The 27,001-nt window shown below is 44.9% G+C and overlaps 1 protein-coding gene across 2 annotated transcripts in view; it reads right to left on the reverse strand.

The window, feature by feature from the left end:
* Window positions 1-354: 354 nt before the first annotated feature.
* LOC107383228 (membrane-spanning 4-domains subfamily A member 4A) overlaps window positions 355-27,001 on the reverse strand; it is a 31,951-nt gene continuing 5,304 nt past the window's right edge. Inside the window, exons 5-9 of one of the 2 annotated variants that reach the window (XM_054745872.2) lie at window positions 18,884-19,021; window positions 8,108-8,155; window positions 7,795-7,908; window positions 7,435-7,533; window positions 355-1,453 (exon numbers count right to left, since the gene is read on the reverse strand). In XM_054745872.2, coding sequence (XP_054601847.1) covers window positions 1,346-1,453; window positions 7,435-7,533; window positions 7,795-7,908; window positions 8,108-8,155; window positions 18,884-19,021 — 507 coding nt within the window. In that variant the 3' untranslated portion in view covers window positions 355-1,345. The remainder of the gene's footprint in view (window positions 1,454-7,434; window positions 7,534-7,794; window positions 7,909-8,107; window positions 8,156-18,883; window positions 19,022-27,001) is intronic. The other variant, XM_054745874.2, reaches the window with a different exon arrangement.

Raw genomic sequence — 27,001 nt, forward strand, 5'->3', positions numbered from 1 at the left:
AAATGGAAGGTTAGATATTGGTCTATAATTCATTGGGTCATCTGGATCCAGAGAAGGTTTCTAAAGTAAAGGTTTGATTACAACAACCTTAAAATCCTGTGGTCCATTGATCCATTTACTAAGGATAGATTGATTATATCTAGAATGGGAGCAGCAACCAAAGGAAATGCATCTTTAAATAATTTGGTTGGGATTGGATCTAAAATGCAAGTGGAAGGTTTAGATGAGTCTAATATTTTTGATAACTCTGAAAGCTCAGCTGGATCAAAAAGGTTCAAACACAGATGAGGTTCTACAGTTACCTCTGATGCTGACATGTGCCCCTGTGCCTATGGAGTAAAGACAAAACCCTGCTTGTGTTAATTACCTTTATTTCCAGTGAGATTACATGTTTGTTTGTTTTTACAGACATTTATGCTATCCTGTGGTTTCTGATAACATTAACAATCTGAGCATAAAGCAGCCAAAACACATTTCAGTCATAGTGAGATTAAATCTGGTGAAACAGGAATAGAAACATTTCTAATATTTCCTCTTGGAGCCAGAGGTTCTGAGTCCAGATGTTCATGGTCCAATGTGACACAGAGCACAATGGAGGTGGAATATGAAGCTTTTCTTTGTTCTCCTGTTGCGACTTTAGACATGACAGTTTTGTTTGTTAAAACCAGTTAAGAACAACCAGATCTTACATCACATCTGAAGGTTGCTGGTTCAATTCCAACATTACTGTGAATTAAAGCACAGCCTGTCCTAAACAGAAACATCTGAATAAATAGTTTAGTTAATAAATGCAGCTGATTCTATTGAGTGAAACTGGAGTTAATGAAAACATTTAATGTAATCCTTTGAGTAAACTGCTTTAGAGAACACACCAGCAGTCACACACACTTGAACTTCAGCACTGGATTAATTAAAAAACATCATTTGTTATGTACAAAGCTGTAAATATGGATATTTTAAAAGCTCATTGAGATTAAATCAGATGTGATACCATTAAAAACTATTTCATTATGATTTAATATGAAGGTGGAATTCTGTTATTTTCTGAACTCATTGTTTGCATTAATTTTGACCTTTGATTAGATCAGATTATCTTCACTCTGCTCCATTTTCACTCATGACTCTGAAAACATGATAACTGATATGACTGTTTTCAAGTGAATATCATCAGTAGTGGAACTAAAACATTCTAGTGGGTTTGTGAGGATCTGTTCTGTCTGACAGAACTCTAGGGTTTCAAACTTATTCTTCTTCTGCAGATCTGCCACCTGCTGCAGAACCGTAGGCTGGGTTTCTCCTCCTTCTCAGAACGCTGTGATGGTTTAGGGAGCGTCGAGCGTTTGGGTCATGGTTCTGTAGAAAAAGCTTCTATTGGCTCCACCTGGGGTTCAGTCGGAGGAGTGGAGATGTCCTCGATTTGTTCTGAATCTGGTTCAGTCACAACTACAGCCACCTGACGGCACAGAGACAGGCAGGTGTGTGAAACTGGATTTAAAGCCCTGGTCCCACCAGCCCGCCAGGTCAGAACTAAACTCTAAACCTTCTGTTTGCTTACTAAAAGTAATTTTTTCCTTTGCTTTGAGGACATTTGTTGGTGGTTGTGTAAAGGTTCGGTAAAATGCTGTTTATTTATGATTGGAAACTGTTCTTTGAGCCCCTAAAAAACATTTAAAGTTTTATTGGTGCTCAAGATGACCCAGGAATTCTGATAAATTGTCAAACAAAACGCCACAATAAAGCCCTCCACTGGTTTTCTCTGCCCGATCAGCCATGTAATGAATATTAAAGCAACATTCAAGATTTTTTTTTAAAGCTGCTGGGCTGAGGCATATTTCCTTTGAATGACACATATAAAAATTATTAAAACCTCCACGGCTGGATTTTTAGAAAATCCACTGTTTGTAAAGAGCGTGGCATGCTTCTTCAGCTGAGCTGGCAGGAAGTCACATGACCAGTATTTCCAAAAAACAAAATAAAAATAGGCATAAGTAATCAATGAAAAATCTAGGCTTTTTAATGCAGAATCTGGCCTGTAGCTTTAACACTTTAAGCTATATCTCTCAAACTGGTTTCAGTGGTTCTTAATGCAGAAACTTGAGCAGCTTCCCATTGGACAGCGCTCTGTAGCCCTCTGCTGACCAGGAATTGCACTTTACAGTGGCGTGGGTAGGTGCCATATGGGGAGGTCGCTACCTTCTTCGCAGCTATAGGGAGCATAAGTCACGCCCATCTTTTTTCGGACCATGGGTCCCCGGAAGAACGAAAAAATGAATGCAAGTCAATGGAGCTAAAAACGTTATTTTCTAATTCCGCATGTTATGTGCCATGGATTTCACATGTCCGTGAATTTTAAAGAAGCATTTTGACAACAAGAATGTGCTTATTTTTGCACAGGTTAAGGTTTAGGTTTTGTGTGAAAAAAGTCCAGGACTACAAATGCGCATCACGAAAGTGATGTCATCAAACTAAACACGGAGAAAAACAGAGGGAAAACGGCTGTAAGTTCAGCAAACTTCAAATCCTTCCTTCAGGAAGAAAGAAACACAGTAAATCTTGCTATTTAGCAGCTAAGCTAGGGTAGAGGAGATTCTGTGGTGACGTTATGTATGTGACGTGCCGATGTCTTGTTTGTAGTCATGCTAATTACGAAATTTTACAAGCTGATAAATATCAAAGTACATGACTGGCGTGGTCAAAACACCCATCATTTGTTTTCATTTAAATTGCAGTACAACATGTGTGTGATCCAGGGTCTAAGGCAAAGCAGATTAGAAAATGACTCTTTTAGCCTCGTTGACTTGCATTCATTTTTTCGTTCTGCCGGGGACCCATGAGCCGACCGGAAGGGGAGGAAACTTGGGCTCCTTATACCTGTTTACTGAGTAGGCAGCTAAAATAAAGTTTAGCAGTTAGCTTTTTGAGTTTGCCCACTGTAAATGCACAAGAATATGAAGAATTTAGCTTTTTTGGGGGGCATCACGGCTTATCCTGGAAGGGAAGAAAGCAGAGATGTCTTTTTTTATTTCAAAAGTGAGAGAACAGTACACGCCAGGATCACATCAGTTGCGAAGTGCCGCAAAGTGGATCGCTCACAAAATTCGTGTGATGCCCGCCGCACCTCTGTTCACATCAGGCGAGAATTTTTGACGAGCACTTCTGCTCATGCCTACTGTTTTCCAAACCCAGCATCTGATCCAGGGGTAAGGCTGGAGTGGTTTTTTTTTGGGTGGGTGGGTGGGTGGGGGGGGGGGGGGGGGGTGTCGAGGAGCCAATTTTCACAGTAATTTTTAGAATGTCTGGTCACTAGACGTCATTAAAATAAAAACAACATAATACAATGTGGGAGTGTTGATGAGCCAGGAACGACGTGACAAGGTCAAGGACCTCAGGGTATGGATTTATCTGGAATGCATTCATAGCCTGGATATTCCTAGTACAACCTGGAAGGTATGTGGTGGTCCAACATCCTTCTTTGTTGTTTACTTCTTGTCCATTAGCAGTTTAGGCTAGTGTTAGCAATAGCTCACCCTGCCTTTGCAGTAGCTCAGCCTAGTGTTGTTCTGCAGTTAGCATTACCGTAGCCCAGTGTTGGGAAAGTTTGTTTAAAAAACAAACTAGTTCAAAGTTCAGTTCATACATTTTAAAACGAACTTGTTCGTTTCTTACTTCATAATTTAAAAAATTTTGAACTAAGTTCACTGTTTCAAAAACGAACTAGTTCATTGCAATAACGTGAGGAAAACATTATTTGAAAAGTTTTTAATGGAAAATTATCAAACAATCTTCGGAACAAGGCTGAGGTAACAAGTTCAAAGTGCAAAACATAAAAAATGTATAATCTTTCAGTTAAGTCCCTTTTCAATTTTTCTAAATGAACTTTAACTTGTTTTTCTAAACAAAAAGAAAAGTTCAAGAACTTGAGCCATAAAGTGCTTGAATAAGTATTTAACCGTAGATCCATTGGAATTTTCCTCCATGCTTCGTGATTTGATAACGTATGAGTGGTACGACTCCATGACTTCCGTCCTCCACAAAGCATAGATATAGAAGAGTAGACGGCACACCAACCGCTACTGCCTATGTTTGGCCGCATTTGCGGGTTCTACTTTTTACAAACTCAATGGTTAACAGGATGTTTTAGCTAGGCTTTAGCTCCAGAAAAGCTCTGTTGAGATCTGGAGCTAGAACATTTACAAATTTGGTAAAAGCTCCATTATTAAACTAAGGACTCTTTATTTAAAACTTCCTGTTCAACCTAAAGTCAAAGAAACACATTTTAAAATTTTAAACAATGTCTATCCCTCAAAGGATCTGCTCAGAAAACGTTTTAACATTGATGATAATTCATGTTCCTTTTGTGGGAAGGATGTTGAAACAACTGATCATATTTTCTTTGAATGCAACAAGACACGGACGTTTTGGAACTGTTTTGAAAACTGGATTCAACCTCAGATTGGAATCCCATGTCCCATTTCAAGAGATGTCGTCACCTTTGGAACTCTCCTTCAAACAAACAACCAAGACCTCTGCTACAATCTACTTCTCTGTCTGGCAAAATTCTTCATACATAAACAAAAAATACTGAAATCACCCCCTGTGTTTAATGTATTTGTACATGATTTAAGATTGTGTCTGAGATCCCTTAAATGTATCAATAATAACAGCTATGAAGATATGTATAGACTTTTGTGTAGACTTCCTGGAACTGTGTAGTGGTCCCTTGCTTTTTTTTGTCCTCCCCCTTTTCACTGACTGTTCGATTCTCATCTGAATACATTGGCATGTTCGCCTTATTTGTAATTTAAATATGCTTTTCTGCAAAAAATAAAAATAAATAAAAAATCTGGAGCTAGAACAAGTTCATAAACCCGTTCACGCAAGCCAGGACGAACGCACTCACTTTTACGTTCGTCAGGCAAAATACGAACGAGTTCAGTTCACGTTCACAAAAAAAAAACAAAAAACGAACGGATTCACGAACGATTGTTCAATGAACGCGTTCGGGCACAACACTGCCGTGGCCAGCATTAATATTTAGCGGACACTGAATTGCGTTAGAATATGCAATGTAAGCAGGCGTGGCCTGCTTATTACATAATAAATCAGCTTTTCTCAGAATGAACCGTCCCTCCCTTGCCCTTTCAAGATTATTAATTTACACAGAAAGAAGGTGAGACACGGCTCAGACTTTCTGGTATGTTTCATTTGACCAACCAAGCTGCCTTTATTCAACAGCAAAAAGGTAAATATGGCTTTATATTTTACCCCATCATAGACCTGATGTCCTCTGCTGTCCACTGAGTCTGAGAGTCGGTGCCAAGACTCAGACGGACCTCAGATTAAATTTGGAATCAATAGGTTTGGAGAATGAGCCTCTGGTCACAGAGGAACCAGAATCTGCTGCTTGTATCTGAAGGTCATGTGACTCTCCTGAGTGGGAAGGATTTTTACTCTGTTAAGCAATTCACATAATTTTAAACTTCGGTGCACAAAAATGTGTGCATGTATACATGAATGTGTACCTTTTTATAAATACTATACAGGTGCTGGCCAGTAAATTAGAATATCATCAAAAGGTTGAAAATATTTCAGTAATTCCATTCAAAACGTGAAACTTGTACATTATATTCATGCAATGCACACAGACCAATGTATTTCCGATGTTTATTACGTTTAATTTTGATATTTATAGGTGACAACCAATGAAAACATCAAATCTGGTATCTCAGAAAATTAGAATATTCTAAAGGCCAATGAAAAAATGTTTGTTTCTCTAATGTTGGCCAACTGAAAAGAATGAACATGAAAAGAATGTGCATGTATAGCACTCAATACTTAGTCGGGGCTCCTTTTGCCTCAATAACTGCAGTAATGCGGCGTGGCATGGACTCGATCAGTCTGTGGCACTGCTCAGGTGTTATGAGAGCCCAGGTTGCTCTGATAGTCGTCTTCAGCTCCTCTGCATTGTTGGGTCTAGCGTATTGCATCCTCCGCTTCACAATACCCCATAGATTTTCTATGGGGTTAAGGTCAGGCGAGTTTGCTGGCCAATCAAGGACAGGGATACCATGGTCCTTGAACCAGGTGCTGGTGGTTTTGGCACTGTGTGCAGGTGCCAAGTCCTGTTGAAAGGTGAAGTCTGCATCCCCATAAAGTTGGTCAGCAGCAGGAAGCATGAAGTGCTCTAAAACTTCCTGGTAGACGGCTGCATTGACCCTGGACCTCAGGAAACAGAGTGGGCCAACACCGGCAGATGACATGGCACCCCACACCATCACTGACGGTGGAAACTTTACACTGGACCTCATGCAACGTGGATTCTGTGCTTCTCCGCTCTTCCTCCAGACTCTGGGTCCTTGATTTCCAAAGGAAATGCAGAACTTGCTTTCATCAGAAAACATAACTTTGGACCACTCAGCATCAGTCCAGTCCTTTTTGTCCTTGGCCCAGGCGAGACGCTTCTTGCGCTGTTTCATGTTCAAGAGTGGCTTGACACACGGAATGCGACACCTGAATCCCATGTCTTTCATGAGTCTCCTCGTGGTGGTTCTTGAAGCGCTGACTCCAGCTGCAGTCCACTCATTGTGGATCTCCCCCACATTTTTGAATGGGTTTGTCGTCACAATTCTCTGCAGGGTGCGGTTATCCCTAGAGCTTGTACACTTTTTTCTACCACATTTTTTCCGTCCCTTCGCCTGTCTGTTAATGTGCTTGGACACAGAGCTCTGCGAACAGCCAGCTTCTTTAGCAATCACCTTTTGTGTCTTGCCCTCCTTGTGCAAGGTGTCAATGATTGTCTTTTGGACAGCTGTTAAGTCAGAAGTCTTCCCCATGATTGTGGTGCCTTCAAAACAAGACTGAGGGACCTTTTAAAGGCCTTTGCAGGTGTTTTGAGTAAATCAGCTGATTAGAGTGGCAGCAGGTGTCTTCTATATTCAGCCTTTTCAGAATATTCTAATTTTTTGAGATACCAAATTTGGAGTTTTCATTAGTTGTCACTTATGAATATCAAATTTAAATGTAATGAACATTGGAAATACATTGGTCTGTGTGCATTGCATGAATATAATGTACAAGTTTCACGTTTTGAATGGAATTACTGAAATATTTTCAACCTTTTGATGATATTCTAATTTACTGGCCAGCACCTGTAGTACTCCACATTTTCCACAGTGCATAAGTTATACTATAATGTTTTATAGTTTTTATTCTTAACCTGCTTTGGTTTATTTGACTGTGATTTCTGTTATAACCCCTGTGGTTGTACTTTTGTTCAGCATGCACCGCCACTAACTGAATGACAATAATGTGGTCTGAATCTGGGTTGGCCCATTTCTAAATGGTCCCTGAACCCTGAAACATTGCTGGGTAGTTCTTGATCCTGTCACCCATTCAGCTGTGTCCTGAACATCACCTGTAGGGTCCCAAAGGTACCTGAGAGAGTTCAGCAGCAGCCTGAGGAGTTGGAACAGTCTGGACCGCAGGAGCAGCTGGGGGCCGGGTCTGAGGATAGGCTGGCCTGTGGCTAGAAGTCTGGAGGACACATGCATACACCATTCAAGATGGCTACCACAGCCTTATCAAACATGTCAGTTTTACACATAATGAATTATGATCCGGTTTAGCTGGAGGTCATGCATAGGTCAACACCAAAACAACTAAAACACCATCCTTTATAAACATCAGATGATCTTTTGACTTTACTCGTCTGAAACGTTTCATCTACAGGAGGTTCCTGCTGGGTGGACAGCAGATACAACCATTGACATTATCAGGAGCTGATCAAGAGCTCACCTGAGTTCCACCTGCAGCCAGAACACTGAGTCCAAACAACATGGCTGTGATGCAGATCAGCAGCTCCAGAACCAGGAAGATCACCAGAGTTCCCAGGATTCCATCGATCAGGAGCTATGCAAGAAATCCAAGATTTTACTTTAGAAAGGATACGTTTCTTCAATCAAAAGATTTATTTGCAATTAAAATGTTACGGTTTGTGAGGATCTGTTCTGTCTCTGCTACCACACACACACATGCGCACTTGCACACACACAAAAACACACACACACGCAGTCTGTGTGACAGGTATCAACAGTGATCAGTCACTTACTTTACACTTTTGCTCGATCAGCCCGGTGCATTTTCTGAAACAATGTTGCTGCAGTGGACAATAAACACACACAAACAGGAAGTCCGCTTCACAATGTGCTCAACAACTATTTATCTGACATAATGGAGAAATGTGCACACACATCGGAGGGGATCTAGCCTACATCGTGCACAACGATAACGTGATGCTTCATTCTTCCAGTGATGGGTTTTATTGTTACGTATTTAAATGTATAAATTAGGCAGAATCTTGGATTGAGGAGGAGCTATGTAGTTATATAGCTCTCTAGATAAAAAAAACCCCACAAAGCACTCTGCAAGCACAATAAAACTGAAATAAATAAAAATAAACTGCAGTAAATCATCTTTGGTCTTAAGCCTGATGCACTGCACAATCAGTAGGCTTTGGTCACTGAACTTCAAGGACCTGCTGGGCATGTGGGGGCTGAGAGGGTCACCAATGTATGATGGTACTTGTCCATGTAGGACCCTATATTAAAATTAGGATCTTGAAATTAACTCTGAAGCCAGTGAAGCTGGAGGAGAAGTAGGATGGCATGAGTGTGCTTGGAGGACTTGGTCAGAAGCCGAGCACAGGCATTCTGAACCACCTGTAGACGGTTCAGGGAGGTTCTGCTCAGACACGGGAAAAAAGAGTTACAGTAGTCTAAGCTTGAGGAGATGAAGGTGTGGATAACTGTCTCAAGTTCAGAGTGGGACAGAATGGGACTCAGCTTAGCAATGTTCCTCAGATGGAAGTAAGAAGAGCGAACAAGAGAACTAACATGAGAATCCAGAGTGAGAGCTGGGTCAAAAGTCACACTAAAATTCCTGACAGAGGGTTTGGTGTGAGAAGCAAGCTGACCAAGAGAGTCTCTGACTTTAAGAACCAGCTTGTCTGGGGCACAGATGAGGATCTCAGTCTTGTCATTATTCAGCTGTAGAAAGTTCCCCGCCAGAAAAGTTGTCGAAAGTTTGGGCTGAAAGTAGATGTATAGTTGAAAGTCATCTGCATAAAGATGAAATGAGGTTCCTTTAAAAGAGCTCAGGATGTGCTGGAGAAGGAGCAGATAAAGGAGGAACTATAAAGGCCCCAGTACAGAACCTTGTAGGACACCATGGGTGAGGGAGGTGGTGGAGGACCATTACTTGGAGGTGGCCACAAAGAAGGAACACTCAGACAGGTAAGGAGGTTGCCCAACCAGTCCACATTTGGTGGATTCGGAGTAGGCATTACACCTTGTCTCCCCAAGGGCCCCTTTTGGGGGAACTCAGGGAGTACAGGGTGGATGAACCTCTTTTAATGGCTATTCATACAGAGTGTGAGATGGCATTAACTTGGACCTGTTCTTGGTGAGGAATGGACTCCACCAGAGCTGCTCTTTGTGGTCTTGTTCACAAGTGATGAAAGGAAGGAGTGGAAGATCGACAGGCGGTTGTGGTTAATTTGTAGCAAAGCCAGAAAGCAAAGCTCTCAATTTTTGAACAAGCAAGATCATAATTACAAGTGGATAGGGATTTGATTAATTTGAATATGCCGTTTACAAAAATTTCATTTAGGAAAACCGACCTTTCTAAGATCCAGTTTTCAGAGAAAAGTGTGGAATCCATCTTGTTCCCAAAACAGAGTTGTAGCGTGTCACGCATTGTCATTTCAACAATCACAATCATGGAGAGAGCCTGCCAAAACCTGATTACATGCTGCTGAAGCGTGCACAGCACATACAACTGTACTGTTGCTTCAACATCTTGCAAAGGTCAGAGCTTTAATTTAATCAAACAGAGTCCAAAAAGTAGCATGAGGTGATCTGTTGCATGACAGAACACAATACAGTGGAGGTCATGGTAACAATGTTGAACATTTTATTAAGTGGGTGGCTTTTGTCAGACTCACAAGAAGAAGAGACCTGGAAATACTTGCAGGTAGTGAGGTAGAACATTCTGGAGCAAGGAGTGACTCCACCTCCAAACCAATCAGTGACCAACGGTTAAGTCCAAAGATCATGGCCCTGATACTGTCTGAAGATGTTGCTGCTGTCATGCCATTATTAGACTTTAGATCTCAACAAAAGTCAACGTGTGTGTGACGATACCATGGTGTAACAAGTCTGCTTTATGTTACAGTAAATGCAGGGTTGGCTAACTCTTTACCCCCGATTCATATTGAGGGTGCATTACGGAAACAGCACGTCTCTGCACCAAATAGAAGCCATTATAGTCTGTGGTGTGATTTACACCAGATGCTGTGCTGAATGGTTAATCCGAATCTTGCCATGTGGCTAAAGATGGGATTGAGTTATTTTTTGACATGACGTGCTTCAAGGATGTGTCAAGCTTTGTAGTTTGGATAGGGCTAGACAGGAAATCACACAGTATAAAGCATCTGATAAATTTAAAAATAACAGTAAAACCTTCAGATAGAAACTTAATGAATCCTAAAAAAAATTTGAAAAAAAAAATAGAGACACCGGTGTTTCTATTTGTAAGAGCAGAATTTCCATCCATTTGAGTGTTTTTGGCACGTAAAAAACACATATCTACACAGTAAGTCATTGCTTGAATTTTTTTTCCTTAAAATTTTGAATAAAATGGTTAATTTCTGTCCTGCAACCATTGTTTCAGTCTTGCACCAGATAAAGCCTGGTTCACACGTCAGGATCATTGTGTAGATTTTGACAAGCAAAAAATGAAATAATAAACTTTATGTCACTTAGGAATGTGAGTTTGATTGGTTGACAGTTTGTGACCTTTGACCCATGGCCTCCATAACCTGTGACCTCTGTGACCCATGACCTTCGTGCACCGTCACCCATGACTTATTCATTTTTTATTTACACCATCTGGATTTCAACCATAAGAATGGTTTAACAACTCCTAACCTCTGATCCTTTTTATCAGTCCTTCCTGTTTCAGGGTGTAATTTAATAACCTTTAAGGGACACCATCTGGATATGTGTATGGGAACAGATTTAATGAATCCTGACCCCTTTATGGATCCCATCTGGCCATTATCCATTTATTTAATCTATTCTAACCCCACCCACATCCAGATCTCCCCCGTCAGCCCCACCTGCAGGTCAACTTTACAGTCAAATTTACAGTAGACATTACGTGCAGGGTGCTAGCCCCTCAGCTGATTCCAGCTCTGCGATGCTTTCGGGCTCTAAGCAACATTCATGTGGAAGGTAGGAGAGTGTTTCCTGTGATTGTCATGCTACTGCATGAATTCAAGCTGGTGACACCGATACATACAACAATTTTTCTGATGCACGTTACCATTTCCGACACCGATCTGGATGTGCTGTCCTGTTGAGTGATGTTTTCTGCAATAACTAAATAAATAAATAAAAATATACTCTGTGTCTCAATTATAATTCATAATTTATAATAACTATGAAGTGAAACCCTGAAAGAAATAGGTTATTAAGAACAGGTGTCAAGCATGTGTGTTTCTGTGATGAGTGATTGAGTTACAACAAATTTGTTGCTCTGTTTGTCTTCCCTTGTTTATGTAACACAGCGACACTGTAGCCCAAGCCAAATTTCCTTTTGAGGACTTTAATGTTTACCTTACCCTTACTTTATCCTTTCTATGTTGAGAAAACAACAGCAACAACAGAAATCCGAGTGTGAATCATCTTTGAAAAAATCGAACTCTGATATCTACTTGAGAAAAATTAGGGGAACTGATCCTGTTTCTGAGTTCCGGATCAACGGGGAGATTTTTGGGCCATTCCCATCTGTACCGGGTCGGCCCGGGCCGGGTAGCCCCAGTCGGCCCCAGTTGATTCCACACATCCTTGTCTTAAGCCCATGTGGGCTGATTCTACCCACCAATCAGAGGCTTGCTCTAATGGAAGGTGTGAATTTGCTGTCAGCAGTGGGTGTGTTGGTCCTGGTCGGCCTGAAGCAGACCCCCTCGAGAAGAGGGCTGAGAATGAGTCTGGGTTGGCCCGGAAAAATACCAGGCCACCCAGATATGTAAACAACCTACACTACCCGGCCCGGGCCGACCCGGTACAGATGGGAATGGCCCATTCGAGATTTGGGACCTCCACTGGCCTACATGCTGGGGTTTAAAGCTGGCTGACTTTCCATCTAATGAAAAGCAAATCACAACAGTGCCCTATTCTCTTGAATTAAGGGCTTGGTCATTAACTGTTTTGTCACAGTGTTTCACATCAGATCGTGGGAGACACTTATGGGCCTTTATGATGCACAGAGAAAATTGAATGTACTTTTGGGGATACAATCACACTTTTCTATACAAAAAATCTGTTGTAAGGCTTCGTTTTCACCCTGCTCCATCTTACCAGAAAAATACAAGAATAAAAGACTTTTGAAACTGCGTTGAAGCTTCAGTTACATACTTTTACATTGTGTAGATCTTGTGATTTCACACGAATACGTCAACAATTGTTTATCCGCTGCAGAGAAATACTTAAATCAATTCATTAATTATTATGTAGGTCAGGCCGGGGGTAACCTGCCAGGTTTCTACGCGGTGCCTGTGATGTATGGGAGGGGTATAGGGTCTCTATTCTCCAGACTTTTAGATTACATTCATCCTTAGTAAAAAAAGGTTTTGCCCTGGCAAAACCGCATTTGCCAAAAGTGGCAACAGAGATTGCATCGGATATGACGACGCAGGCTTTGAATAAAATCACCACACAAAGTCAGATGCCCAAGAAGGTTTAGGGATTATGAGTCTATCAAGAAGGCCCGGAAAAAGACCGCCTGGTCTGGCAGTAAAAAACACAGCTCAGTTTCTAGAAGTAAGCATAAGAGACACAAGTCAACCCTCAACTCTGATATATTTTAATGGCTCTACTTCATGGTAAATTATCTAAGTGCATGCTGGGGGAGCGGGATAACCTGTTCAGAGCCCCTATGACACAAGTGTCTATAGAGGCTGAAGTTTACACCAAGGTTTTGTCAATATCATTAATTACTGGATCGCTGTAGTTCTTTACTGCCAGAGATATGATGTCATGATTCTCACTCCCAGCGTGTCAAAAACAAACGCTTGGTCAGCCACCCTCCACGTCAGACCCCTGACGCCTAAAGTGCCCTGTTTCGTTACTTATGTGCGAAAAGGGGTTTTTCCCTTTTCTGACTGCAGATCCCAATGCAGCGTCAAACTGACGCGATGGGATGCCCGCTGATGCGGCACCGAACCAGCTCATTTAACCACACCTAAACCTTAACGTTTTGCTATTTATAACCTTCCCCTCACCCTCATCCTAACCTTAACCCTCTTGCTACCTAAAACATTACTCTCACTGTGATCAAGCGTCTGTTTCCCATGCATTCTGACTGTGAATTTTTGTATTTGCCGCCCAAGGGGAACGTTAGAACATACCATCTGGCGAGGGGGAGGTTACACATACCCTCTACTTTTAACGTCCACCTTGGTAGTTGAAACCTCCCCCTCGCGTTGGCTCGGTCCAAACTCGACCAGTGACGAGGCGGCTCCCGCCGTTCACTTCATAGAGCCGGCTTTTAGAGCGACCGACACATCACTAACGTGTTCGCTAGCAAGATGGTTTTGGTTAGGATAGGGGTGAGGGGATGGTTAAATAAGGGGAGGGCTGCATGGTGGCACAGTGGTTAGCACTGTTGCCTCGCAGCACGAAGGTTGCAGGTTCGAAACTTGGCTGCGGCCTTTCTGCGTGGAGTTGCGTGTTCTCCCCATGCATGCGTGGGTTTCTTCCGGGTACTCCGGTTCCCCCCACAGATCACAACATGCCCTATAGGTTATAAATTGTAAGTCGCTTTGGAAAAAAGCATCTGCCAAATAAACAAACATAAACATAAATAAACAAAAACATAAAGAGGATAAGGCTAGGGTGAGGTACAATGAGCTTGTTTGGTGCCCTGGCTGCGGACATCCCATCATGTCAGTTTTACGCTGCATTGGGATCTGCAATCAGAAAAGGGAAAAACCCCTTTTCGCACATAAGTAACGAAAAAGGGCACTGTTGGCGTCAGGGGTCTGACGTGGAGGGTGGCTGACCAAGTGTGTTTTTGACGCGCTGGGAGTGAGAATCATGCAACACATGATCACATGGGGAGTTACTGCCAAGCTCTGGCTGGCAACTATATTGAAAGTAAAAACGGGTATGCTTTGCTTTTGTAAAGAGAATCAGCTAAGATGATAAACTAGAGCAATGCGGCGCTGCTGGAGCTTTTATCCATTAGAGCTGGAGGTCAGATCACCAGAGGCTGCACAGGGTCTGTGAAGGACAGACACCTTTAGGAGCAGCTTGTTAAAAAAATGTATTGAGCATGGCTTCAATTGCAATAAAAAGCAAGTTATGTCCAAAATAAACAGAAGTCCACAGCAGCGCAGAGACCACCCCCATTCCCCCTTTATGCTGCCATCGCGTAATCTTTTGTGAAAAGGACACAATTGCTGCATTACTGCCATGGTCTGATTACTTATAAACGACCTAAGGCTCCCAGATGTCACTTCCGTGTTGCGGCAAATTGATGGCATTGTGTGTGTGCGAGTGTGTACTTGTTTAACTATCTTACTCAGGACCAAAACTGGCATATTCACTAATCTTCTGAAAACCGATGGGCCTTATTAGGACCAAAACCCGGTCCTGATACGATGGACCCTGTCTTTGGCTTAGGGGTGAGGTTTAGATATAAGATGTGAATTGAGTTTTTGTTACAATTAGGTTTAGGAATACACATGGTTAGAGTTAGGGTGTGTGTGTGTGTGTGAGTGTGTGTGAGTGTGTGTGTGTGTGTGTGTGTGTGTGTGTGTGTGTGTGTGTGTGTGTGTGTGTGTGAAGAGACGACATTTTCCTGCTCCAGCAAGCAAGTAAGCTGGTTTATTTCAGCTTTGTCAAATTTTAAGGGATTTCCATCAGTTCAGACGTCTCGTTGTTGGATGCAAAGCGGCCTTCCATGTCGAAGGGTGGAAGCCACAGCGGCGACTGTGTTGGTTTGTTGCTTTGTTTGTTTCTGGTTTCCATGAGTTTGTTCAATAATTCTTTGTAACAATTTTGGAAAATACCTTGGGATGACAATGTGACTTCATCAGAATGTAAGTCAAAATTAGTTTTTAAAAGTGGAAATGGAAAAAGTGACTTATTCAGTTCCCCAATGTACTCTTCATATCTTCAGGAACTTCCTTGTTGTCGTTCTTTTTTAAAACACAGAAACGGTTTTGTTACCTGTTTCTGACGCAACATTTCGCCGACGGCTGCCGGCTTCTTCAGGCTGCCATCACCATCAGCGTCAGCCTGAAAGCGTCAAAAACAGGTAACAAAACCGTTTCTGTGTTTTAAAAAAGAACGACAACATGGAATTAGAAATAACACACAGCAAGAACACACCTAAGATCTTCAGGAACTTGTTTATCACTCATTGCAATCGCACAGGTCTGAAGAAAGCCTAGCTTGATTGATTACAGAGAGAGAGAGAGAGAGAGAGAGAGAGAGAGAGAGAGAGAGAGAGAGAGAGAGAGAGAGAGAGAGAGAGAGAGAAAGGCAAAGAGAAAGGAGGGAGGAGGACAACGTGAGAACATAGAGAGGAGAGTTTGGCCTGGCTGAGAGGGGCTTTAGTCAGTGTTGATGTTATTATTCATTAAGGTTCAACAAATTACATCCTGCAACAGGAAGGACAGATCAAAAGGGTCAGAGGTTAGGAGTCATTAAACCATTCCCATGGTTGATGTCCAGATGGTGTTCATTAAAAATAAATAAATCATGGGTCACAGGGTCGAGGGGCACAGAGTTCATGGGTCACAGAGGTCACAGGTCACAGGAGTCATGGTTCAAAGGTCACAAACTGTCAACCAATCAAGCTCACATTCTTAACTGTCATAAAGTATTTGATTTTATTTTTCCAGCTCCTCTCCTTCTGACAATCTTAATAATGTGCACAATTTTGCGTAATGGCTCTAAAGATAACCTTATCAGATAATGCTACCGTGTGTGGTGTGTTAAGAGTGCTCTGGTCCTCCTGGAAGCACGTCAAGACCACTCCTATAATAAACCAGGCTTTCAAACATGTTGGACTGTGTTAATCTGTTTTATGGGCACAGGAACATGCTGCCTGTTCAATGGAGAGGGTGCTCGCTGCAGAACTACAAAGGTGGAGCTGCACCAGTCAGCCCTGCCCATTCACGCAAACTCAGCCTAGCCCACTGACTGCTTCTGTTTTTGTTTATTAACTTTATCGTAAACTAACCTGACCCACATGGATTACGGCTGTTACTAGTTTAGAATTGTTAATGCTATGCTCTATGTTCCAATTAAACAATATAAATATAACTTGCTACATGACAAAGCCTGAATATATCCCAACATGAAAAGATTTCTTTTTCACGAATATCTGCCCACAGCCGCTCCAACAGAAGCCGGGTACAACACTATTGGAGGTTACTGAACAGTTTCTGGTAGTCCAGTGGCAAGATTGTAAGATTTAAGTTTTGCTTTCCTCTCTGCTGATACCGGTTCGATTCTCGGTGGGGTCGGCAGCAATCTATTTAGCCAGCTGAAACATTTAATTAATTACAACTTGTAATGTTTATTTTCAGCAAAATATTTAAGTCTCTAAAAGTTCTTTGAATTTGGTCGTTCCTACACAGCATTTTAGTTGAAACTCTGCTCACAAATGGACTCACACTGGCTAAATAAACGAATAAATTAAAAAAAAACACATTAGTCATTATATTGTGAACGGTATACCAATAAATTGTTGTAAACATAGTACTGGCAAGTGTAGCTAGAAAAGAAGAAAAAGGGTTTTGAACTACCTATGTACTTCCGTTATCGGGAGGCGAACCTGCGCAGAACTGCTTGTCAATCCGACTCCACAAGCACTTCACCACTACATCTGATAAAAAACTAGTTGTATCACATGTAATTGTGCCATCTAGTGTGTCTTTGTAGATAGGATGTATGGTTTATTGGCGGTGTCTCACTAGAAGTCATTTCAGAAATAATTTGAGAAAATTCACAGAATATCCAGATTTGAGAACCAAGACCAGACTCGCTTCGGGGAAGGAGACCAAATTGAAGTTGAGATGGGAGGAAAATGCATGAATGAGGCCAAAAATGGCTTTGGCGTGTTTCTTATGAGGAAATGACAATATAACATGGTAAAAAGTTCCAAAAGTTAGATTTTTTATTATATGAAACCTTTACAAAACTGTTCAATTAACTTCTCAACTCCGTCCTCAATCTTGCATTTTAGATGATATTAACTATAACACCCTCTTTGGTTCCAGAATGCTATCAAGTCTGACAACTGGAAGGAATTGGACTGACTCTGATGGAATGGGCGGGGCTGACTCTGGTGCAGCTCCGCCTTTGTGGTTCTGCAGCCAGCACCACTTGGTTGAATGTGACATTTAGCCAATCAGAAAGTGAGGTGACGGTGTTGGTACAAGATCGGCTCGGGGTCCGTCGACTGCAGATGACGTCAAAGTAGTTGATTGGGTGAACATGAACCTTACGGAATTACATAATCACGTTACGTTGTTATCACGTTACGTTGGTCCAGGCAAATCTTTCTGTTGGAAAGATGGACAACTTTTACAAAGAAATCCATCATTTCCTCTTTGAAAATACACTTTTAGCATAGAGCTGCATGTATATTAGGGCTGAACGATTAACTGCATGTGCAATTAAATTGCGATGTGACAAAAGGAGATTTTCTAATCGCAAAGGCTGCAATTTGGCAGCGAGTGGTTAGCGCAATGCTAATATACGTGGAAACACCGATAGGAATGCTAATGCTAAAATCACCGATTACATTATTACAAATTATGAATTAGAAACATAACAAATGATTACATTTGGAGTCTAATAGAAAGTAAAACTACCATCAATCAAATAAGTACAAACAGGTATTTTAGTAAAGGCAGAAAACTTTAAACTCCAGAGTTTTGGCTAGCAACTATGTGCGTAACTGAACTACGCATGGACAAGACATCAAATACTCTAAACACAAAATACTTCAATAAACGGGACACACTTCTTTCCTGCAAATACAATTTCACAGGTGTTGCTAATACCTATGATCCTTCAAGGGATGTGCTCAAGGAGGAGTTCAACATTATGAATACAATATAGTGTCTTATTTTACAAATACCATTATAAACACAAACTTACGTCGTAAGAAACATTATTTTAATAACGAAACTGCTAAATTCTTTCCAACAGTATAGATGTGTAGTGTATTTTGTCCGAGTGGGTTTGCCGTACTTTGACGTCATCGGCAGTCGAAGGACCCCGAGCCGATCTTGCACCCGAGCAGATCCTGTACCGACAACGGAAGTGAGCAGCATGCTCCTCCACCATCTTGTTTTTTTTTTTTTTACTATTAAGTCATTTGTGATCAGGCAAGATTTTTGATCTGACTGAGGAATGTCCGTATGTGAAATCAGTTAATTTGCAGTGTGTAGTTTTTGCTCTGTAGATGCACACCACACACTGTAGCACCAACACTGTTATGTCTGTGCGTGTGGGGTTTGTAATTGTTTGGAAAATCTACTGCCAATTTCAAAATCCTGCCATGTGAACCGTATGAACTCCAAAACAATGTAGATAAGAAATCTGGGCACTTTTAGCCTCCAACAAATTTTTATTGAACATCAAAAGATCAAAATTGATCTGGAGGACATCTATTTTGTCAATGATAAACCCAATTAACACAACCTGCACAAAGTGCATATAATAACAGTACTGATAGCTGTCTGCCTCTGTCCTATTTGTAATCATTTAACCGTGTAGGTGAGTGTGTTCGGAGGCAGTACCACAGCATGCAGCTCCAGCCTGCGGCAGTGCTCACAATGGTACGAGTCCTGACGGTACGGCAGGTGTTTGGACATCAGACCCAGAGCAGCTGTAGCAAGCGCAGCGCTGATCAGATGCAGCACCAGAACACATTTCACCTGAAAACATCAGCAGCAGTGATCATGGAGAGTAACGTTCCAACAAATAATAACAAACAAGTTCATCTTAGTTTTATGGCCTGTTGCCATGATACATGACGACATGGAAAAGAGATCTGATTGGAAGAATCTGAGTCTCAAACTACCTCAGGAAATTATGTAATTAATAAATCACACGTCACGACGACATGTATTTAACATAAATGTATGTAACCATTTAACTTTCACACCACTTTTCTTATTTCAGGCCAGTCAGGGCTATACAGGTGCTGGCCAGTAAATTAGAATATCATCAAAAGGTTGAAAATATTTCAGTAATTCCATTCAAAACGTGAAACTTGTACATTATATTCATGCAATGCACACAGACCAATGTATTTCCGATGTTTATTACATTTAAATTTGATATTTATAGGTGACAACCAATGAAAACATCAAATCTGGTATCTCAGAAAATTAGAATATTCTAAAGGCCAATGAAAAAATGTTTGTTTCTCTAATGTTGGCCAACTGAAAAGAATGAACATGAAAAGAATGTGCATGTATAGCACTCAATACTTAGTCGGGGCTCCTTTTGCCTCAATAACTGCAGTAATGCGGCGTGGCATGGACTCGATCAGTCTGTGGCACTGCTCAGGTGTTATGAGAGCCCAGGTTGCTCTGATAGTCGTCTTCAGCTCCTCTGCATTGTTGGGTCTAGCGTATTGCATCCTCCGCTTCACAATACCCCATAGATTTTCTATGGGGTTAAGGTCAGGCGAGTTTGCTGGCCAATCAAGGACAGGGATACCATGGTCCTTGAACCAGGTGCTGGTGGTTTTGGCACTGTGTGCAGGTGCCAAGTCCTGTTGAAAGGTGAAGTCTGCATCCCCATAAAGTTGGTCAGCAGCAGGAAGCATGAAGTGCTCTAAAACTTCCTGGTAGACGGCTGCATTGACCCTGGACCTCAGGAAACAGAGTGGGCCAACACCGGCAGATGACATGGCACCCCACACCATCACTGACGGTGGAAACTTTACACTGGACCTCATGCAACGTGGATTCTGTGCTTCTCCGCTCTTCCTCCAGACTCTGGGTCCTTGATTTCCAAAGGAAATGCAGAACTTGCTTTCATCAGAAAACATAACTTTGGACCACTCAGCATCAGTCCAGTCCTTTTTGTCCTTGGCCCAGGCGAGACGCTTCTTGCGCTGTTTCATGTTCAAGAGTGGCTTGACACACGGAATGCGACACCTGAATCCCATGTCTTTCATGAGTCTCCTCGTGGTGGTTCTTGAAGCGCTGACTCCAGCTGCAGTCCACTCTTTGTGGATCTCCCCCACATTTTTGAATGGGTTTGTCGTCACAATTCTCTGCAGGGTGCGGTTATCCCTAGAGCTTGTACACTTTTTTCTACCACATTTTTTCCGTCCCTTCGCCTGTCTGTTAATGTGCTTGGACACAGAGCTCTGCGAACAGCCAGCTTCTTTAGCAATCACCTTTTGTGTCTTGCCCTCCTTGTGCAAGGTGTCAATGATTGTCTTTTGGACAGCTGTTAAGTCAGAAGTCTTCCCCATGATTGTGGTGCCTTCAAAACAAGACTGAGGGACCTTTTAAAGGCCTTTGCAGGTGTTTTGAGTAAATCAGCTGATTAGAGTGGCAGCAGGTGTCTTCTATATTCAGCCTTTTCAGAATATTCTAATTTTTTGAGATACCAAATTTGGAGTTTTCATTAGTTGTCACTTATGAATATCAAATTTAAATGTAATGAACATTGGAAATACATTGGTCTGTGTGCATTGCATGAATATAATGTACATGTTTCACATTTTGAATGGAATTACTGAAATATTTTCAACCTTTTGATGATATTCTAATTTACTGGCCAGCACCTGTATTACAATATAACATATTAAAACGTAAATATAATAATAATAAGAACAATACTGTATGCTTGATATGTTAAACATCCCAATTTTTAATTAAAAATGTCTTGTTTAGTAGGTTTTAATTTTCAGTTGTGTTCAATGTGCGTTTCTTCTTCCGGCACTCGCAGAGTACAGACACTTCTGCTTTTGCTCCCTTATCTTTTTTTCCCAAGGCTCTTTGTCCTGTCTGCCCACAGAGCGCTTCTCTGCATTTCTTCTGAAAAACCCTATTTTTTTTAGAATGGATTTAATAAATTGGTCATTCAACGCAATTGACAAGATTTTTTCTACGATGAGAACAGAGGAGGGGGCTTCCACTTGCCCGCAAGGGACACACGCAGCGGGATATATGCTCGATTCCTGGATGGATGCCTCTCTCAGTTGTCCATTGAGGACGTCGAAGATGTGTGGATATTTGGCCTGATGATCACTGGATTTCTTCTGATTGGAGTGGGAGGATATCTGGTTTTCTGGAAATTTGGGAAGACAGGAGCGATTGGAGGGCGACCCGCACCCATGGAAAGCACCGTCCGTGTGGAGACCTCACAGACTGGGACGTTACTCGAGGTGAATCGTAAGCTGGACAATGTTCTAGCTGCGATACCGGTATTAGTGCACAAAATGGATGTCATCTCGGAGAGGGTCACCGGACGGTGTGGAGATGTTTAAAACCTGAATTGGCTTCACTGGAGGACTTGAATGATCAGTTACAGACTTCAAGGCAGAGAGGAAAATTATCTCTGCCTGACCCAAACAAAGTCTTGTTATCCGAATCTGATGCCATGGCAGCCTTGTGAATGCCAACAACAAACCCCCACAAAGGAATGCAGACAGATGCTGTGAAAACCCGACCCCCCCCCCCCCGCCTTCGGATTGGTGGACTTCAGCCTGGCGAGGTCATCAACCTGCAGGTGTCAATGTGCTCTGCGCTCCTCCCAAGATCTCCCTCCCACCTGTGGCTACAGTGGCGGAGCGCCATGGGGCTGCTCTCGCTGGGGAAACAGGATCCCCAGTTTTTTTGAATTGAATTGAATTAACATATAAGGAGTAAAAGGGTGCCTATAGTGCTTTACCTGCTGGTTTTGAGCTTCTATTATCTCTTTAATGCAGCTAAACTGACTTAACGTGCAACATTTTCTGTAAAAAACACCTAACTTTGTTATGGTTTAAATATGGTTTTAATGATTAAATAACTAATTTCAGTTCTCTTTCTTAACATTCGTTTCGATGTCTCACTATGGGATACGCCCCTCCGCGGATTCCTCAGAAGCACTTATCTCAATACGCCAATCCTGATTGGCCAGTGACCGTGACGTACGCGTCCCCCTGCTACTATAAGTAGCAAGCGTCCCCACGCACGCACTATTCAATCACCTCTTCTCGCTTCGGTGGTCGCTTATCTCTGAGGTAAGTTAGCTCAACTGTTCACAGACGGAGCCTTCTAATATTCTCTCCGTCGCCGAACGTTAACTTACTGTCCTTCTGTCCTGGCCTTCACCATAGGCTCGGGGCATAACGAGCAGCTTCACACTCCAGTGCATCTGTTCGTTCTCTGCTAACACACCAGTTAGCCTACATGGAAGCCGCTCCTCCCACCAGAGGAGTCGACGGCGCAGGAGCTCGCCTCTGTACCTGTGGGAACAAAATCGACACACAGACCCGCACAAGGTCTGCTCGAGCTGCCTCGGGCTGGAACACGCCCAGCTGGCATTGGAAGTCCCCGGGTCATGTGAGAGCTGTGCTTGCTTCAGCCTGAAGAGCCTTCGCCGGCGGCTAGCGCGCCAAGCTAGCCTGTCGGGGAAGGACCCTTGCCTGCCGGCCCCTGGGCCACCGCCTGGGGACGCCAGCGAACATGTCCTCCCGGAGCCGGAACCGTGTGCCGAACTCAGCTGGGGCTCACAGCTCGAACCGACCGGTCCGAGCCACCCCGTCGAGGACGTGTTGGAGAGGTGACTACGGAGACGACGGGGGCACCTCGGAACTCCTCATTTCAGAGGAGGACGAGGATGACGACGTTTTTCTCCCCATCGCTCAGGCCTCCATGCCTAGCTTTCCGTCCTCTCCCAGGGATGGAGCGGCTTCTCCGGCCGCCCACCTGGACATGCAGTCAGTCTGCCGACGCTGCGACCAGGCTCAACATCCCTTGGCCCACCATGGTCACTGAGGCTGTCAGATCCCGCTACGAGGGAAAGAAGCTGCCTCAGGCCACAAGAGCGGCAAAGCCCCTCCTTCCCGCCTTCCCGGAGCTTCTCCAAGAAGTGAGGTCCTCCTGGGACAAACACCCTTTCAGCTCCAGGTCTCCTGTCCAAGGAGCCTCCTCGCTGGACTTCGAGGGGATGGAGAAGGCTGGCATGCTTCGCATGCCACCGATGGAACCGCTGGTTGCAGCCCACCTGCACCCACGGCTCTCGGCAACTTCCTCCAGGCCTCCCGCTCTCCCCGCGAAGGCGGACCGCTTCCAGTCGGCGCTGAACGAGAGGGCGTACAAGGCTGCCGCCATCTCCGCCCGAGCTTTGAATGTCTCCTCCATGCTCTCGGCGTACCAAGCCGAGCTCTGTGAGGACATGAATACGAAGCCGGACCCGGAGGTGTGGGAGGAAATCACCGTACTGACCGACATCTGCCTGCGTGTGCAGCGCTGCGCGGTCCATGCTACGGCTAAAGCTATGGGCATGATGGTGCTTCAAGAACGTGCACGATGGCTGAACCTCACCAACCTCTCTGATAGAGAGAAGGAGGACATTTTGGACATGCCAATCGTGCCTGAAGGCATTTTTGGCTCTGCCCTGGCATCAATGCAGCAACGGTGTGAGGCCAAAAAGAAAGAGGATGAAGCCCTTCATCTCTGCCTTCCCCGTAAGCCCTCACCGGCGCTGCCGGCTTGGCCGAACCTTCCTCAGGCGGCTGTCCGAGCCCAGCCTCAGTTCTGGATCCCAAAGCGCCCGAAGCCTCAAGCTGTCCAACCAGCTCCTTCGGGCTCAGCGCCTCGACCAGTTTGGCCTCAGAGATCCGGCAACCAAGCCGCTCCGCCGCCGGGACAACCCACCCGACCCGGCAGTCAGCAGGTGAGGAAGAAGAAGAGGGCAGCCTGACGGAGTTCTTTCCCTCCGGACGCTGCAGCTGGCAGTTCCCCGTTCGCCAGCTCCTCCTGTTCGATGTTGCCATGGTGCTTTCTCCCCCCCCCCCTCACGGAACCCCTCCGGCAGAGTCCCCGAGCGGTCCAGGGTGGGGCCAGGACGTGCAGCCGGCTGTGCCGGCTCAAAACACACGTCACAAGCACTCACATTGTTTTTCACAAACATGTCACGCTCAAGGAGCATTAAAAAGTTCGCTGCCGCATCCAGACAAAATGTCAAGGGCGCAACAAAAATCAATAAAAATGTTGCCCATGAGCATTTCCAGGCGTGGGCGGCCCCTGGCGGACTTATCCGCCAGCCACGGGTCGTCCCCGTACGCCTGGGCCGTCAAAGCACAAAGCCCCCGCGCATGCGCAGTGGTTGCCACGAGCACCGCTGCCCCACAACCTCTGGAGGGAGCTGCTGCTCCGTGTGTCACGGCTGTGTCACCGCTCTCCACTCACATGGAGGAATGGACAGCGGTTTCTGCTTCACATTGGGTGCTGAGAACTATTTCGAGAGGTTACAGGCTCCAATTCGCTTCTGTTCCTCCTCGATTCTCCGGCGTAGTGTTCTCCCACGCCCAGGGGTCGTCAGCTCACATCCTTCAGGGAGAAATCTCCTCCCTGCTGGAGAAGGGAGCGATATGCATTGTGCCTCCCGATCGGTCTCAGAGCAGTTTCTACTCCAGGTACTTCCTGGTCCCGAAACGGGGAGGGACCGGGATTCGCCCGATCCTGGACCTGAGGGCCCTGAACCGATGCCTCAGAAAGTACAGATTCAAAATGCTCACGCTCTCATCCCTTTTGCGTCTGATTCACCAGAACGACTGGTTCACCTCAATCGACCTGAGGGACGCATACTTTCATATTCCCGTGTACCCTCCACACAGGAAATTTCTGAGGTTTGCCTTTCAGGGAGTGTGTTATGAATACACCGTGCTCCCATATGGCCTCTCGCTGAGCCCGAGGGTGTTTGTCAGGTGTACGGAGGCAGCGATCGCCCCTCTGAGAGGGAGGGGCATTCGGCTGGCCACGTATTTAGACGACTGGCTCCTGCTGGCACGGTCCAGAGAGGAGGCAGCGTCAAACACGCTGGTTGTGATCCATCACTTGTGTGGTCTGGGTTTCAGAATAAACTGGCAGAAAAGCGCTTTACTCCCCTCCCAGAAAATAACCTTTCTAGGTCTGAATCTGGACTCAGGGGCGTTCACGGCCCGTCTCTCGACACCGCGCGTGAACGCGCTCTCGCTCTGCCTGGCGCGCTTCCGCCTACACAGTTCGGTGCGGTTTGCATTATGCCTCAGGCTTTTGGGTCTCATGGCGTCGGCTATTTCAGCGGTACCACTAGGCCGTCTACACATGAGAGATTTTCAACGCTGGGTGGCTTCTCTGGGTCTCTCTCCAGTGCGCCACAGAGCGCGCAGGGTGACGGTCTCTGTAGCGTGCGTCGCGGCGCTCCGCTGTTGGCGTCACCCCTCCCTCTTGGCACAGGGGGTGCCTTTGGGGTTGGTTCTCGTGAGGAAAGTGGTCACGACAGATGCGAGCCTGTCAGGTTGGGGGGGGGCTCCTGGAGGGTCGCTCTGTCAGGGGTGTGTGGAGCAGAGAGCTCTGGGGGACACACATAAATTATCTGGAACTCCTCGCGGTCTTTCTGGCCCTGAAGCGCTTCCTGCCTTTTCTCTCCGGCCATCATGTCCTAGTGAGAACAGACAACACCACGACTGTGGCTTATATAAACCGCCAGGGGGGGCTGCGCTCCATGCGGTTACACACGCTGGCACGCAGACTGATCCTATGGTGCAGCAGGCATCTCCTCTCAATCAGAGCCACCCACGTCCCGGGTGTTCTGAATCGGGGGGCGGATCTGTTGTCCAGAGGGACACCCCTGTACGGGGATTGGAGCCTGCATCCAGCAGTGTTGGAACAGATTTGGATCCGGTTCGGCACAGCCGTAGTGGAACTTTTTGCCTCCAAGGAGAATGCTCAGTGTCCTCTGTTCTTCTCCCTGCGCGACCGAGACGCTCCACTCGGCGTGGACGCGCTGGCGCACGACTGGCCACGGGGACTGCTTTACGCTTTTCCCCCAGTGGCCCTGATACCACCCACCTTGCTGAGGGTACGAACCCAGCGCCACACTCTCATTCTGGTGGCCCCATACTGGCCAGCCATGCATTGGGTGGCGGACATTTTCCAGCTCCTGGAGGGCCAACCTTGGAAACTGCCGCTTCGCAGGGACCTGGTGTCCCAAGCGGGAGGCTCGATCTTCCACCCTCATCCAGAACGGCTGGCCCTGTGGGTCTGGCCCCTGAGGGGTGCAGGCTAGTGTCAGCAGAGCTGCCCCAGGCAGTCATTCGAACCATTCAGAATGCTAGGGCCCCCTCCACTAGGTCCCTATATGACTGTAAATGGAGGGTGTTTGAAGCCTGGTGTCAGGGCAGGGAGGTCTCCCCCTTCCAATGCCCGGTGAACGTCATTCTGTCTTTCCTGCAAGACTTGTTGGATGGGAAGAAGGCTTTCTCCACCATTAAAGTGTACCTAGCAGCCATTTCCGCCCGACACTTGGGTTTTGGGAGGAAATTGGCAGGTCAACACCCCCTGGTGTGTAGCTTCATGAGGGGCGCGCGCAGGCTTCTCCCTGTGTCCCGACCCCTGGTGCCCTCATGGGATCTGTCCTTGGTGCTGTCGGCCCTCTCCGGGCCTCCATTTGAACCTATGGATGGCCTGGACCTTAAGATCCTGTCTCTTAAGGTGGTGCTACTCCTGGCTTTGGTATCTGCAAAGCGAGTTAGTGACTTACAGGCTCTCTCTGTGCACCCATCCTGCACCCAGTTTGCAACAGGTGACATGAAGGTGTCCTTGAAGCCCAACCCTGCCTTTGTGCCTAAGGTGGTGGGCTCCTTTTCTCCTATTATCCTCACAGCTTTCTACCCGCCACCCTTCTCCTCTCCTGAGGAG

This window comes from Nothobranchius furzeri, chromosome 11, assembly GCF_043380555.1.
Source record: "Nothobranchius furzeri strain GRZ-AD chromosome 11, NfurGRZ-RIMD1, whole genome shotgun sequence".
NCBI classification, from domain to species: domain Eukaryota; kingdom Metazoa; phylum Chordata; class Actinopteri; order Cyprinodontiformes; family Nothobranchiidae; genus Nothobranchius; species Nothobranchius furzeri.